The sequence below is a fragment of the Oncorhynchus clarkii genome, chromosome 16 (assembly GCF_045791955.1).
Source record: "Oncorhynchus clarkii lewisi isolate Uvic-CL-2024 chromosome 16, UVic_Ocla_1.0, whole genome shotgun sequence".
In the NCBI taxonomy this organism is placed as follows: Eukaryota; Metazoa; Chordata; class Actinopteri; order Salmoniformes; family Salmonidae; genus Oncorhynchus; species Oncorhynchus clarkii.
The window spans coordinates 51,983,785-52,000,350 of record NC_092162.1 but is presented as its reverse complement, the minus strand read 5'-3'; the positions used below and the strand labels follow the sequence as shown (position 1 = coordinate 52,000,350).

Here is a 16,566-nt window from a genome sequence, read left to right as displayed (position 1 = left end):
GACTGGACTGCCGACGTGATCGCCCGATGTGGTCTCAACAGGCTATTCTGTTACAATATCACCACAGAACCATCTACTAGCCCCGGCCCGCTAGCTTTTTCTGAACGCTGTGTCCCCTGCTTGCCCAGCGTAGTAGTGACTACTGAACTGCAACCTGACTCACCTATTGCTACTCTTTTGACCCTATGATCACTCGATCACACAGCTGATGCCCCTGGACTGTTTCAATAACACAGGAACCTCATTTTGTTTACCTGTCGGCCCCAGCCTCAAACTCAGGTCCTCTATGTACCTAACTAACCCGCCCATTCATCACCATTTACCCGTTGTCTTAGCTCTCCTAATCAACACCTGTGATTGCTTTATGCCTCTCTCTGTCAATATGCCTTGTCGACTGTTGTCTTGGCTAGTTTTTATTGTTGTATTTCACTTAGAGCCCTCAGTCCTGCTCAAAATACCATATAGCTCTTTCGCCCTGTCTCTTACTGTTGCCGCTTGTTACAGACCCCCCTCAGTCCCCAGCTGTGCCCTGGACACTATATGTAAATTAATTGCCCCCCATTTATCTTCAGAGGTTGTACTGTTAGGTGACCTAAACTGGGACATGCTTAACACCCCGGCCATCCTACAATCTAAGCTAGATGCCCTCAATCTCACACAAATTATCATGGAACCTACCAGGTACAACCCCAAATCCGTAAACACAGGCATCCTCATAGATATCATCCTGACCAACCTGCCCTCTAAATACACCTCTGCTGTCTTCAACCAAGATCTCAGCGATCACTGCCTCATTGCCTGAGTCCGTAATGGGTCCGCGGTCAAACGACCAACCCTCATCACTGTCAAATGCTCCCTAAAACACTTCAGCGAGCAGGCCTTTCTAATCGACCTGGCCCGGATATCCTGGAAGGATATTGACCTCATTCTGTCAGTAGAGGTTGCCTGGTTATTCTTTAAAAGTGCTTTCCTCACCATCTTAAATAAGCATGCCCCATTCAAAAAATGTAGACCCAGGAACAGATATAGCTCTTAGTTCGCTCCAGACCTGACCTCCCTTGACCAGCACAAAAACATCCTGTGGCGTACTGCATTAGTATTGAATAGCCCCCGCGATATGCGATACACAGGCAGTTAGGAAAGCAAAGGCTTGCTTTTTCAAACAGAAATTTGCATTCCGTAACACAAATTCCAAAAGGTTCTGGGACACTGTAAAGTCCATGGAGAATAAGAGCACCTCATCCCAGCTGCCCACTGCACTGAGGCTAGGAAACACTGTCACCACCGATAAATCCACGATAATCGAGAATTTCAATAAGCATTTTTCTACGGCTGGCCATGCTTTCCACCTGGCTACTCCTACCCCGATCAACAGCTCTGCACCACCAACAGCAACTTGCCTAAGCCTCCCCATTTCTCCTTCACCCAAATCCAGATAGCTGATGTTCTGAAAGAGCTGCAAAATCTGGATCGCTACAAATCAGCTGGGCTAGACATTCTGGACCCTCTCTTTCTAAAATTATCCGCCGCAATTGTTACAATCCCCATTACTAGCCTGTTCAACCTCTCTTTTGTATCGTCTGAGATCCCCAAAGATTGGAAAGCTGCCGCGGTCATCCCCCTCTTCAAAGGGGGAGACACTCTTGACCCAAACTGTTACAGACCTATATCTATACTACCCTGCCTTTCTAAGGTCTTTGAAAGCAAAGTTAACAAACAGATCACCGACCATTTAGAATCCCACCGTACCTTCTCCACTTTGCAATCTGGTTTCCGAGCTGGTCATGGGTGCACCTCAGCCACGCTCAAGGTCCTAAACGATATCATAACCACCATCGATAAAAGACAATACTGTGCAGCCGTATTCATCGACCTGGCCAAGGCTTTCGATTCTGTCAATAACCGCATTCTTATCGGCAGACTCAACGGCCTTGGTTTCTCAAATGATTGCCTCGCCTGGTTCACCAACTACTTCTCAGACAGAGGTCAGTGTGTCAAATTGGAGGGCCTGTTGTCCGGACCTCTGGCAGTCTCTATGGGGGTGCCACAGGGTTCAATTCTTGGGGCGACTCTTTTCTCTGAATACATCAATGATGTCTCTCTTGCTGCTGGTTATTCTCGGATCCACCTCTACGCAGATGACACCATTTTGTATACTTCTGACCCTTTTTTGGACACTGTGTTAACTAACTTCCAGACGAGCTTCAATGCCATAAAACTCTCCTTCCGTGGCCTCCAACTGCTCTTAAATGCAAGTAAAACTAAATCATGCTCTTTATCCGATCTCTGCCCGCACATTCCCGCCCGTCCAGCATCACTACTCTGGACGGTTCTAACTTGATATGTGGACAACTACAAATACCTAGGTGTCTGGTTAGACTGTAAACTCTCCTTCCAGACTCTAATCAAGCTTCTCCAATCCAAAATTAAATCTAGAAACGTGCTGCCAAAAATACCCTCGTAAAACTGACTATCCTACCTATCCTTGACTTCGGCGATGTCATTTACAAAATAACCTCCAACACTCTACTCAACAAATTGGATGCAGTCTATCACAGTGCCATTCGTTTTGTCACCAAAACCCCATATACTACCCACCACTGCGACCTGTATGCTCTCGTTGGCTGGCCCTCGCTTCATATTTGTCACCAAGCCCACTGGCTCCAGGTCATCTATAAGTCTCTGCTAGGTAAAGCCCTGACTTATCTCAGCTTATCTCAGATAAACTTTTGTTATTGACCAAATACTTATTTTCCACCATAATTTGCAAACAAATTCATTAAAAATCCTACAATGTGATTTTCTGGATTTTTTTTCTCATTTTGTCTGTCATAGTTGAAGTGTACCTATGATGAAAATTACAGGCCTCATCTTTTTAAGTGGGAGAACTTGCACAATTGGTGGCTGACTAAAACAAAATACTTTTTTGCCCCACTGTATGTTATTGCCTGTGCATTTGTTTATCCCATGTGTAACTCTGTGTTGTGTCGCACTGCTTTGCTTTATCTTGGCCAGGTCGCAGTTGTAAATGAGAACTTGTTCTCAACTGGCCTACCTGGTTAAATAAAGGTGAATTTTTTTCTTTTTTAAACAATTGCAAGAGCAGTTGCTTACCGATTTGACAGCTCCAAAGCACCTCTGACACCACCAAAACATCCGCTATGCAGGTGTCTGCTATTGCCGGTTAACGCTTGATCTGATTGAATCTAGACCCTAAACTGTCTCTGTGAGTGTGTGTTGGAGAAGACAGCTCAAATCTCAGGGGGCGAGGTCAGAGCAAGGTTAGCCAAACAGCAGACAGATTTGAGGCGGTGGTTGGACAAACAGATGACTCCCCAGGTGCTGAACTCTTCACCCTGACGCCTGGACAGGCAGGCAGCTCTGCCGCTGCATGAGGCAAATGGTGGTCAGATACTGACTGGTTTTCTGATCCACGCCCCTACCTTTTCTTTAAGGTATCTGTGACCAAGGTATATCTATTCCCAGTCATGTGAAATCCATCGATTTAGGGCCTAATGAATTGATTTCAATTGACTGTACTGTTACAGTTCATATAAGGAAATCAATCTTAGAAATGGTTGCATGTTGCGTTTATATTTTTGTTCAGTGTATTTTGTATGGGTACATTGTCTGTCTACCACATGGGCCATGGTGTAAGATGTTTTGGTCTGTCCCTCGCAGCATCCCCCTTTTGCTCTAGTTTCACAAGTCAGACAAGAATGTGAAAGGCTGGTAATTGAGTGGAGGCTCAGGTGGACGAGTGGTCCATCAATTACCAGCCTTTCACATTCACAAAACTCTTGTCTGACTTGTGAAACTAGAGGAGAAGTGGGATGCTGCGAGAGACTGACCAAAACAGCTTACACCATGACTGGGAATAGAGATATGCATCTGTTGGTCACAGATACCTTTAAAGAAAGGTAGTGGTGTGGATCAGAAAGCAAGTCAGTTATCTGGTGTGAACACCATTTGCCTCATGCAGCACGACACATCTCCTTCGCAGAGTTCATCAGGCTGTTGATTGTGGCCTGTGGAATGTTGTCCCATACACACTGTCGGCCATCAGCCTGGTACAGTTGAAACCAGGATTCATCCGTGAAGAGCACACTTCTCCAGCGGCCATCGAAGGTGAGCATTTACCCGCTGAAGTTGGTCACAACGCCGAACTGCAGTCAGGTCAAGACCCTGGTGAGGACGACGAGCACACAGATTAGATTCCCTGAGACGGTTTCTGACAGTTTGTGCAGAAATTCTTCGGTTGTGCAAACCCACAGTTTCATCAGCTGTCCAGGTGGCTGGTCTCAGATGATCCCGCAGGTTAAGAAGATGGATGTGGAGGTTCTGTCCTGGCATGGTTATGCATGGTCTGCTGTTGTGAGGTCAGTTTGACATACAGCCACATTCTCTGAAATGACATTGCAGTCGAGAAATTAACATTGAATTATCTGGCAACAGTTCTGGACATTCCTGCAGTTAGCATGTCAATTGTACTCTCAAAACACAAGACATCTGTGGCATTGTGTTGTGTGACAAAACTGCACATTTTAGAGTGGCCTTTTATTGTTCACAGCGCAAGGTGCAATGATCATGCTGTTTAATCAGCTTCTTGATATGCCACATATTATTGGCAATGGAGAAATGCTCACTAACAGGGATATAAACTCATTTGTGCACAAAATGAGAGAAAAAGCTTTTTGTGGGTATGGAACATTTCTGGGATCTTTTATTTCAGCTTATGAAACATGAGACCAACACTTAACATGTTGCATTTATATTTTTGTTCAGTGTAGTAATGCTCTTAGTTTGGCTTTAGATACATTGACTATGCTCTCCTCTGTGAAGGGAGCTTTTCCTTGCCACAACCTAATTTCTCTTTTGATGCAAATTAAGTGTGTAACCTCTCCATGACTACCAATGACCTCGGTATGCAAAGACTTCGCCTCACAGTCTTTGTGGGTGAGGGAGACACTGAACTACAACTACGCAGAACCTCAGGGCCTGTCTCGCTCCGTAATGTAGGCTCTCTTACAACATTCACCTGATATGAAACTGTAATGAAAACTAATCTGTGTAATTGTCCAAGCTTTGTACATATTTTTGATAATCACATGAATTCTTGAATCAGACAGACACTTCAGATTGACTTCAGAGCCAGCTTCCAATCAATGATCAAACACAAAAACCCTGGCCATGGATTTGATTGAGCTTCTTCTGAGAGCTTTAAAAGACTTCAGCGACTCCAGTGAAGGAGGCAGGGAAATCCAAATGAGCCAGGATCTTTAGATTGCTCAGCTCTCACTGTTAAGATCACTTCAGCTTCTTGGGGGCTCAATGGGGGTTTGCGGTCCGATGCCTTGCAAAGCCACTTATTCTAAACCCCCTTAAAAAGGGAATTTCATCCATGTGAGACTGAATATAGTGTGAGAATTCTTAGACCAGTGGCTAACTAGGTGATTAAACATATTTAAGAGCTCACATTCAGTGCTTGGTGGTCATGTGTGGCTCAGTTGGTCAAGCATGGTGCTTGCAACGTTAGGGTCATGGGTTTGAATTCCGCTGGGGCCATCTATACACCTTGTTCTGTGACAACAATATAAACAATGTACAATAACACCATTGTAGAAAGCTTCAGAACCCTTCACCTTGTTGGCACGGCGACTGCTCCATCACCAGGCAGAGCATGTCCTCTGGGAGGGAGTCAGGGAGATAAACGAGCAATGGACTAGCCCCATAGCAAGGGGGAGACCCCAAGCCTCTGCTGACCTGTCAATCAAGAAGAGGGATGGTGGAGCATAGGCCAAGGACTTCAGGAGACTCAGCTTCATGGAGACAGGTTACAACTATAGTTATCATTTGAAATAAGGTACAATTCTCTTTTGCATTAGGATTGTAATTGAGATTGAATAATGAAGGGGTCCTTTCTGAGAGAAGTTGGTGGGCTGAAACCCCCCCCCAAACATACCACTGCTACTGCAAAACTGGGGGAGGTGATGTTAAAAGCTCAAATTGTTTCTTTAAAGACACAGTCTAGCTTTTCCTGTTAAACGATATTCCAAGTATGAATACAGTACACAGACTTAAGGGTGAAAACAAAATAGTGTGCACTAAATGAGCAATACAGAACAAAAGAGGAAAGCCCACCCTTCCCCCCCACTTTTGTGCCATGTCATGAGGATTCCTGGACCACCTACACCGCCCTCTATAATTATTGGGACAGTGAAACATTTTTCTTCCTTTGGCTCTATATTTGATATTTGTGCTTCTGTAACTTTCTCACTCATCATAATTCACAATTAATTCAGGATTATCTGTAATCATGGTAGCAACAACATTAATGTAGAAGTGTTTAGATACATTCTATTCTTATTTACAATTTCTATTGGGCACAAAATAATCTGAAACACAATCAAAACAAAGAAGAAACGTATCCGACAGATTTGTAGTCACAAGCTTGATGTAGTCATTGCATGCTAGGAATATGAGACCAAATACTTCCCTTTTTACTACTTTACACAAGTCAATTTGTCCCAATAATTTTGCTCCCCTAAAATGGGGGGGACTACTGAATGTACAAAAAGTGCTCTCTATTATAAACGCTTCACCCGACATGGATGAAAACACCCTCAAATTAAAGCTGACAGTCTGCACTTTAACCTCATAGTGTTTGACCTCATTGTTTGATTTCAAATCTAAACTTTTGGAGTATAGAGCCAAAAGAAGAAAAAATGATTCAGTCACAATAATTACTGAAGGCACTGAATAAAAATGTGCCTTTAAATGAGGTGCTAGCAGTGGGTCCTTAATTCATGTGCAGAGAGAGTTACAGATTGTGCCTTTCATTTGGGTGAATAAACAGTAAGGATGCACCGGATGATATGGAAATCATGACATTTGGTTCAGTAACAGGCACAGAGGGTCCATAGTATTGAGTACTGCAGTTGTGGTGCTTTATTATAAGCAATGTCATCAATTCACTCTCCTTCCTCCTCCTGCACAGGTTAAAGCTCATGTCCTCCACCTTTCACAAGCGTTGGGTGTAACGAAGGCCCCTGGTCTGATCACAGTAGATAGAAACTCAATGTTCAAGGAACACATTCCAAAACCTAGAGCTCTCAGAAGAAATCGGTTAAAAAGGACACTGGTAAAAAAAGTCAGTAAATAAAACGGTGACCGAAACCAGACAGAGGGCCATGATTGTAAAAGGCTAGGGACTTTGAGTGGCAGCTCCCCCGACTGCCCTCCCTGTGTGGTGGGTGTGGCCCAGGTGGAGGGCAAGAGTAGCCAGTGTGTCCAAACTAAGTGTCAGTGCAATGAATTCAACCCCCAAATACTTTTATACACAAAATAAAGACATTTTAAAGGCAGTTTTGTACAGCATTTCACTTCATATCAACCCAAATAATTATTATATTGTCCAACTTGGTTATGTACATAGCTATTGTGTTATATTGGTATGTAGCTATATATGTACATAGGTGTCTATACACAAACATAATATAACACTACTCGCATGTGTGTACATCTACTGACATATCTTATCTTATAAACATTTTTGTAAAATAAAACATCTGTCATCGTATTGTGTTCTAAATATACAGAAGTCGATAAAACAGCTGTTGGCATATTTTCTTTCATTGTTTAAACTGTGTGCATCTTGGGATGTTGGACCTTCTAAGTCTAAACTATGTTGCGCTACTATACTAAGTGCAGTGGGGGCCGATCCTGACCCGATATGGGCTTCACTTCACGCAAATCTGCAGCCAGACCCTAAGCCCTTATACCCATACAGATGGTCAGTCCAACAAGCCTGTTAACTAGGCCAGTGTAAAGTGTTCTTCATATCAGGGCGGTGGAAAATTAGCAGGCTGTTGCCATCCAGGACCAGGATGGGTTATTCCGTCCTTAGAGAGACATAGGATAAATTATCTAGTGATTGTGGATCATATCTTCTGACACTATCGCAACATATTAAAGACGACTACTTTCAGTGGGAAGAAACAGGAAGAACGTGTATGTGCCACCCTTTCCAGGGGTCAGTTATGAGTCCAATAGTATGCAGTCTTCAGTCTCATTGGGCGGCAGCATGAGCTGCTGCTCGTAGTAAAGGCTCTTGGCATAGTTGATTTCTTGAGAGATTTTTACAGCAAGATTCTCGCTCTTCACATGAACCTATTAGGACATGAGGGAAAATGAACCTAATTGAACATTGTGGAACCTATGAAAACCATTACCAACATAAAAATGTTTCTACTTGACAAGTAAAAAAAGTATGTTTTTCAATTTTAAAATGTGCAACATTTGGAATAAATAAATAATAATAATGCAATTACTAAGAAGTTAATTCATTAACACTACAGAATAGTTCTTATAGGGTTGTGGAAGTGTTACCATAGGCTTCTGGTGGGAAGGGCCTGGCATGGCTACGCCACTGCTGGTGCTCTCTGCCTTCTTGGTGAGCTGCACATACACCTTCCCATGGTCCTTTGAGACCAGGCAGTGGTACAGGTCATCATACTTGACCTCCAGGAAAATGGCCTCACGGTCCACAAATTCACCAGGCTTGAGGAAGTAGACCACTTTGGAAGATATGAGCACGCAGTAGGTGTCTATGGGCTCCACAGCAATGAAACTAAGTGAGGCGGGAGAGAGAGAGAGAAAAACATTTAGAAATCATGACTTATTTGGCAAAAATGTGTGAGCTGGAAAGATCGGAGTTGACTCCCTGCTGAAAATAAAAGCTGGAGGCACTTATTTTCAAGTAACCACTATGCATGTCATTTCCTAAAACTCGCACATGAGCTTTGCACAACACATGCTAACGTTAACAAACATGGTGTGACCTAGGCAGCCCAGAGGCTGAGCTGAGTAATTGTCTGGTTAACATCTCTAGGGCCAGAGGTCAATGGCTAGAGACAGGGTTCTGCTGCCTCTCTGGATTTATTAGCCTGTGAGAAGACAAACGCTCTCAGGGCCAGCAGAAAGACTGGATAAAGGCTAGTTACCCGTCTTTCTTACTCTGGAGATACTACATCTTTATTAATAAACTTAAACGTAATGCAATATTAAATCAGATCAATCAGAGATGTGAGTTTCTCCAAACCTTTTAAATAAGTCAACATATTCAGCAGGCTTTTGTTCCAGATCATCACCAACTCATCATGGTGTAAATGAAAGACGAGTTGAATCAGGAGTGTTAGAGCAGGGCTGGAGCAAGTCTGCACACACTGTGGCCATTGTTCTTACACTGTGGTCCAACCAAAACAAGGGTGACTGGCCAGACAGTGGCTTAACTCTGGAAGCTTAGAACAGGAGTGTGACTCACAACTCAGAGTGGATGCTGTCAGTGAGGTGGAAGAGCTGCTCCTGTCCGTCGGCCTGGGTGGAGGAGAAGCGGGGCAGCAGGCCCTGGGGTCCTTTACAGCATCGTGGCTTCCTCACCCGCAGCACACTCAACCTGCAACACAGGATGGAAAACAAAAGAGCAGCGTCAGCAGTCAGTATCGCTTGCCAAATACACAGCATCAATATAACAGCTTAGCCAGCAGCTTTATGAAATACACAGCATCAATATAACAGCTTAGCCAGCAGCTTCATGAAATACACAGCATCAATATAACAGCTTAGCCAGCAGCTTTATGAAATACACAGCATCAATATAACAGCTTAGCCAGCAGCTTCATGAAATACACAGCATCAATATAACAGCTTAGCCAGCAGCTTGATGAAATACACAGCATCAATATAACAGCTTAGCCAGCAGCTTTATGAAATACACAGCATCAATATAACAGCTTAACCAGCAGCTTGATGAAATGCACAGCATCAATATAACAGCTTAGCCAGCAGCTTGATGAAATACACAGCATCAATATAACAGCTTAGCCAGCAGCTTTATGAAATACACAGCATCAATATAACAGCTTAGCCAGCAGCTTCATGAAATACACAGCATCAATATAACAGCTTAGCCAGCAGCTTCATGAAATACACAGCATCAATATAACAGCTTAGCCAGCAGCTTTATGAAATACACAGCATCAATATAACAGCTTAGCCAGCAGCTTCATGAAATACACAGCATCAATATAACAGCAGCTTTACATATGAGCCAAAACGGTGTCAACATGGCAGGTCAACACAGTGCGTAAGGTGGTTTATAGAACCTTGGTTGAGACTGATACAGATTGGAAAGGACCTGTGAGGCTGTTGAGAGGTGAAGAGGTCACACAGTGCCCTGGTGCCAGCCTGCCTATGCCAGGTCTGAGCTAAGGTTTCACTTCCCCTTCAGACAACCCCTCCACCTCCCCTCTCATTCCGGCTGCCAGTCAGCCCGGCCCCGGCTGGAATTCCCACATCTGGCTTGAATCTGCCGGGGCTGCGGTCTTTTGATTAGGGCCCGATGGGCTCTGGTGGATTCACAAAGGCGGCACTGTGCTGCTCTGCTCTACCCGGCTGGGCTGCGGGGGTTTGCTTTTCTTGGGGAGAGACAGGTTCCAGGCTGTCTGCAGCTGGAGCCGCTGCTGTGGTGGAATGGGAGCTTGTGGGCAGTCTGGGCGCCGGGGGGCTGTATATGATGGGGGCTCCTTGGGCTGGCTGGCCGGCTAGGTAAGTAAGTAAGTAGGTGGGTGTGTGGACACAGAGATGAAGAGAGGCGCTGGCCGTTGTCAGCCACAGGTGAGAAATGGGGGGGAGGCACAGCTCCACATCAGTGTGAATAGCGTAGGACAAGCCAGGTCCACTAGAATGGCAGCGTAGCTGTGACATGCGAGAAGTGTTCCAGCCTTGTGGGCAGTTCCGGCCGTTCTCCTCCAGGAGACAGCACCGCCCTGCTCCGGCCGTTCTCCTCCAGGAGACAGCACCGCCCTGCTCCGGCCGTTCTCCTCCAGGAGACAGCACCGCCCAATCTCCTACATTGCCCCTGGCCCTAGGCACTTCATGCAGATCAGAGCAGATTGGATGGGTAGTTACTGCATAAGCAATATGCTAGTAACTCCACTATGCAATCTGGAAGGCTGAATTTGCAAATCCAAATTGATATATGAGGTAAAGGTCATTTAGGACCTTTCCTATTGGACAAGCTCAGTTGGTAGTTCCTCCATTTGAAAATCTTATGGAGCTTATAAAATGTGACCCTACAGCCGTGAGTGAACACCTAACAGCATTTGGCTCAAGTGTTCATGGCATGCACTGCAGAGAGGTATACCTTGTTGGAAGATAGATTATATGAAATGTCTCAACTGTACAGAAGTGAATATCTTGGAATGCGGGTGGAATAACCCCCATCCTCCTAGAGATGTGGAATGCGGGTGGAATAACCCCCATCCTCCTAGAGATGTGGAATGCGGGTGGAATAACCCCCATCCTCCTAGAGATGTGGAATGCGGGTGGAATAACCCCCATCCTCCTAGAGATGTGGAATGCGGGTGGAATAACCCCCATCCTCCTAGAGATGTGGAATGCGGGTGGAATAACCCCCATCCTCCTAGAGATGTGGAATGCGGGTGGAATAACCCCCATCCTCCTAGAGATGTGGAATGCGGGTGGAATAACCCCCATCCTCCTAGAGATGTGGAATGCGGGTGGAATAACCCCCATCCTCCTAGAGATGTGGAATGCGGGTGGAATAACCCCCATCATCTAGAGATGTGGAATGCAGGTGGAATAACCCCCATCCTCCTAGAGATGTGGAATGCGGGTGGAATAACCCCCATCCTTCTAGAGATGTGGAATGCGGGTGGAATAACCCCCATTCTCCTAAAGATGTGGAATGGCGGTTATGCTAAAACACATTCCGTACCAGTGTGTAGATGGCTTGTGGCGAGACACATCATTAGCATGTCTGTCTGGCATTAATGCAGGGTTGACAAAATAAAAACATTCCTCTCCTCTCACTTTCCAGCCCTGTGGTTTCACTGTGAAGTCGCTGCTGTTGTCATGCTCATGTTCTATGTTGGGCCAGAAAGAGTGGGTGGACTTGCTTTGTGCATAGTGTAGATTTCTCCTTGGTTCATTCATTTAAACCAACAGATTGAATACGCGTCTAAATCTGATGACAATCCATGACAAATATATCAACAACACTGCTACCTAGGTCAATTACGCACTGTAATGTGCTGTATATCTTTCCCATAAGCAGGTTTTGAAAACATGGGTCTAATGTTCTGTTTCTCCTCAGTGTAGTGCACTGTAGTGAAAGAATGCCTAGGACTGAGTTGACAGTGTGCTGAGGAGATGTGAGGAGTGCGTCCCTCCCGCTTTGTTTGGGAATTGTAATTGAGCTGGCTCTAGAGGGTTGCCAGGACCAAGGGAAGGAGAGTGTGTGTGTGTGTGTGTGTGTGAGAGAGAGACGGGTGGGTGAGATTGTGTGTGTGTGGCGGGAGGGTTGTGTGAAAGACAGGAGGGAGAGTTCACGAGCAGGGCAGGAGAGCAAGGGGAGTGCGAACCATCACACAACGTCTGCTTCTCATTGACTTGTTTATTTCCTAGTGTGTGCTTTTCTGGAGATGTGATCTGAGCCAGTCATACAGAGGGTAAAGAGAAAGGGCTTCATATGCACAGTGAAGAAGGTCATGTGATGAGCAACTCAATCCACAGTAGGGAGGAACTGTATATAACCCCACCATTGTTCCTTTAAATCATTTTACAGCTTTTCTTCTGTATGCGATGGTATCACATCAATATCACTGCTTGATTAATAGGCATGACAGTGTTGGGGAGCATGTGTGTTAGTATGTGAGTGTGTTGGTATGTGAGAGTGTAAGTGTGTATGCGAGTGAAAGCATTAGTGTGTGTGTTTAGTCTACCTGTGTGAGTGTGTTATTAAGTGGGTGTGATAGCGTGGTCAGTGTCTGCTGTGAACCATGATTCCGGCACATTCTCTGGGTTGAACTCTGGCTGAACTTGTAGACACACTGTGGCAGGCACGCTTCGGATGCCCCTCCCCCCTCCTCTCCCTTTGCTCCCTTCTCCTCCCTCATACAGCAGAAACAGTTCATCTGCAGGTCCCTTATTGTTCCCTGTACACGCACACACCTCTAAATCAACCCCTTAAATGCAAACACGGGCTTTCTTGATGTCCATAATATTCTCCTCGGGTATGCAATCTGGTTTCCGCTCACGTTATTGATGTGTCACCGCAACCTTAAAAGGTCCTAAATGATGTCACCATTGCCCTTGATTCTATGCAATGTTGTGCTGCTATTTTTATTGACTTGGCCAAAGCTTTTGATATGCTAGACCATTCCATTCTTGTGGGTCGGCTAAAGAGTATTGGTGTCTGAGGGGTCTTTGGCCTGGTTTGCTAACTACCTCTCTCAAGGAATGCAGTTTATAAAGTCAGAACATGTGCTGTCTCAGCCACTGCCTGTCACCAAGGGAGTACCCCAAGGCTCGATCCTAGGCCCCACGCTCTTCTCAATTTACATCAACATAGCTCAAGCAGTAGAAAGCGCTCTCATCCATTTATATGCAGATGATACAGTTTTATACTCAGCTGGCACCTCCCCGGATTTTGTGTTAAACGCTCTACAACAAAGCTTTCTTAGTGTCCAACAAGCTTATTCTGCCCTTACCTTGTTCTGAACACCTCCAAAACAAAGGCCATGTGGTTTGGTAAGAAGAATGCCCCTATCCCCACCAGTGTGATTACTACCTCTGAGAGAGCTTGAGGTAGTCACCTCATACAAGTACTTGGGAGTATGGCTAGACGGTACACTGTCCTTCTCTCAGCACATATCAAAGCTGCAGACTAAGGTTAAATCTAGACTTGGTTTCCTCTATCGTAATCACTCCTCTTTCACCCCAGCTGCCAAACTAACCCTGATTCAGATGACCATTCTACCCATGCTAGATTACGACAACATAATTTACAGATCGACAGGTAAGGGTGCTCTCGAGCGGCTAGATGTTCTTTACCTTTCGGTCATCAGATTTGCCACCAATGCTCCTTATAGGACACATCACAGCACTCTATACTCCTCTGTAAATGGGTCTTCTCTGTATACACGTCGCAAGACACACTGGTTGATGCTTATTTATAAAACCCTCTTAAGCCTCACTATCTGAGATACCTAATGCAGCCATCATCCTCCACATACAACACCCATTCTGCCAGTCACATTCTGTTAAAGGTCCCGAAAGCACACACATCACTGGGTCGCTCCTCTTTTCAGTTCGCTGCAGTTAGCGACTGGAACGAGCTGCAACAAACACTCAAACTGGACAGTTTTATCTCAATCTCTTCATTCAAATACTCAATCATGGACACACTTACTGACAGTTGTGGCTGCTTAACGTTATGTATTGTTGTCTCTACCTTATTGACCTTTGTGCTGGTGTCTGTGCCCAATAATATTTCTATCATGTTTTTTGCTGTTACCATGTTGTGCTGCTACCATGTGGTGTTGCTATCATGTGGTGTTGCTATCATGGTGTTGTCACCCTGCTGTGTTATCATGTGTTGCTGCCGTTGATATTGTCTTAGGTCTCTATTTAGTGTTGTCTCGTTGCGATGTGTGTTTTGTCCTACATCTGTATTTCATTTTTTATCCCCTTCCCCGCTGGAGGCCTTCATTGTAAATAAGAACTTGTTCTTAACTGACTTACCTAGTTAAAAAATTAAAATCACACACAATCCTCCCAAACAGACAACATTTCCTAGACAACACCACCCCACCACACACACACACACACACCACCCACAGTGACATGCATTAGTGCAATCTGTTATATTTACCATTCCAAGTACACAAATGCCATTGTGCGCTTGGTCTGCCTAATGTATACACACACTGTATAAATGGCTTGAACTCCCAGACAGCCTGTGTAATACAACCTGCCTGTGGCTTTAAAACCAGTGAGAGCTGGAGAGGACAGAGACAGGCTCCAAAAAACAGTGCTGAGCCCAGTCAGTAGGTGTCACACCTTGTGTCTGTGTGAGTTAAAGAGAGTGGCTGTGAGGACCGTTACCTGCCATGCTGCGCTGCTATAGACTCTAATTGGGGGAGAGGCTTGACCCAGCATCAAGCCAGCCGACCCCATTAAAAATGGCAGGTGGCATTTACAAGCACATCTGGTGGGTTTAGTTGGCGTGCACAAATAGGAGTATGTGAGTGTCACACAACATTCTGAAGAAATACAGTGCCTTGCGAAAGTATTCGGCCCCCTTGAACTTTGCGACCTTTTGCCACATTTCAGGCTTCAAACATAAAGATATAAAACTGTATTTTTTTGTGAAGAATCAACAACAAGTGGAACACAATCGTGAAGTGGAACGACATTTATTGGATATTTCAAACTTTTTTAACAAATCAAAAACTGAAAAATTGGGCGTGCAAAATTATTCAGCCCCTTTACTTTCAGTGCAGCAAACTCTCTCCAGAAGTTCAGTGAGGATCTCTGAATGATCCAATGTTGACCTAAATGACTAATGATGATAAATACAATCCACCTGTGTGTAATCAAGTCTCCGTATAAATGCACCTGCACTGTGATAGTCTCAGAGGTCCGTTAAAAGCGCAGAGAGCATCATGAAGAACAAGGAACACACCAGGCAGGTCCGAGATACTGTTGTGAAGAAGTTTAAAGCCGGATTTGGATACAAAAAGATTTCCCACGCTTTAAACATCCCAAGGAGCACTGTGCAAGCGATAATATTGAAATGGAAGGAGTATCAGACCACTGCAAATCTACCAAGACCTGGCCGTCCCTCTAAACTTTCAGCTCATACAAGGAGAAGACTGATCAGAGATGCAGCCAAGAGGCCCGTGATCACTCTGGATGAACTGCAGAGATCTACAGCTGAGGTGGGAGGTTCTGTCCATAGGACAACAATCAGTCGTATATTGCACAAATCTGGCCTTTATGGAAGAGTGGCAAGAAGAAAGCCATTTCTTAAAGATATCCATAAAAAAGTGTCGTTTAAAGTTTGCCACAAGCCACCTGGGAGACACACCAAACATGTGGAAGAAGGTGCTCTGGTCTGATGAAAACAAAATTGAACTTTTTGGCAACAATGCAAAACATTATGTTTGGCGTAAAAGCAACACAGCTGAACACACCATCCCCACTGTCAAACATGGTGGTGGCAGCATCATGGTTTGGGCCTGCTTTTCTTCAGCAGGGACAGGGAAGATGGTTAAAATTGATGGGAAGATGGATGGAGCCAAATACAGGACCATTCTGGAAGAAAACCTGATGGAGTCTGCAAAAGACCTGAGACTGGGACGATAAATGTCGTTCCACTTCATGATTGTGTCCCACTTGTTGTTGATTCTTCACAAAAAAATACAGTTTATATCTTTATGGTTGAAGCCTGAAATGTGGCAAAAGGTCACAAAGTTCAAGGGGGCCGAATACTTTCGCAAGGCACTGTACATGAGAACCTGCACCATATTAAAGTAACTGTCCAGTGTTTTCAGATTTCTATGAAATATGACCTATAATTAATTACATTGAGTGAAATAGTTAGGCATTTTACATGTTATTAAAGGCCCAGTGCAGTCAAACTAGAATGTATTGTGTTTTTTATATATTTCCACACTATGGAGGTTGGAACAATATTGTGAA

General features: G+C 44.7%; 1 protein-coding gene across 3 annotated transcripts in view; it reads right to left on the bottom strand.

The window, feature by feature from the left end:
• Nucleotides 1-6,925: 6,925 nt before the first annotated feature.
• The window catches only part of LOC139368700 (vacuolar protein sorting 13 homolog D), a 63,505-nt gene continuing 53,864 nt past the window's right edge, over nucleotides 6,926-16,566 (bottom strand). For all 3 annotated transcript variants that reach the window (XM_071107957.1, XM_071107959.1, XM_071107958.1), the window contains 3 exons: nucleotides 9,323-9,454; nucleotides 8,389-8,629; nucleotides 6,926-8,169 (listed from right to left, as the gene is read on the bottom strand). In XM_071107957.1, coding sequence (XP_070964058.1) covers nucleotides 8,038-8,169; nucleotides 8,389-8,629; nucleotides 9,323-9,454 — 505 coding nt within the window. In that variant the 3' untranslated portion in view covers nucleotides 6,926-8,037. The remainder of the gene's footprint in view (nucleotides 8,170-8,388; nucleotides 8,630-9,322; nucleotides 9,455-16,566) is intronic.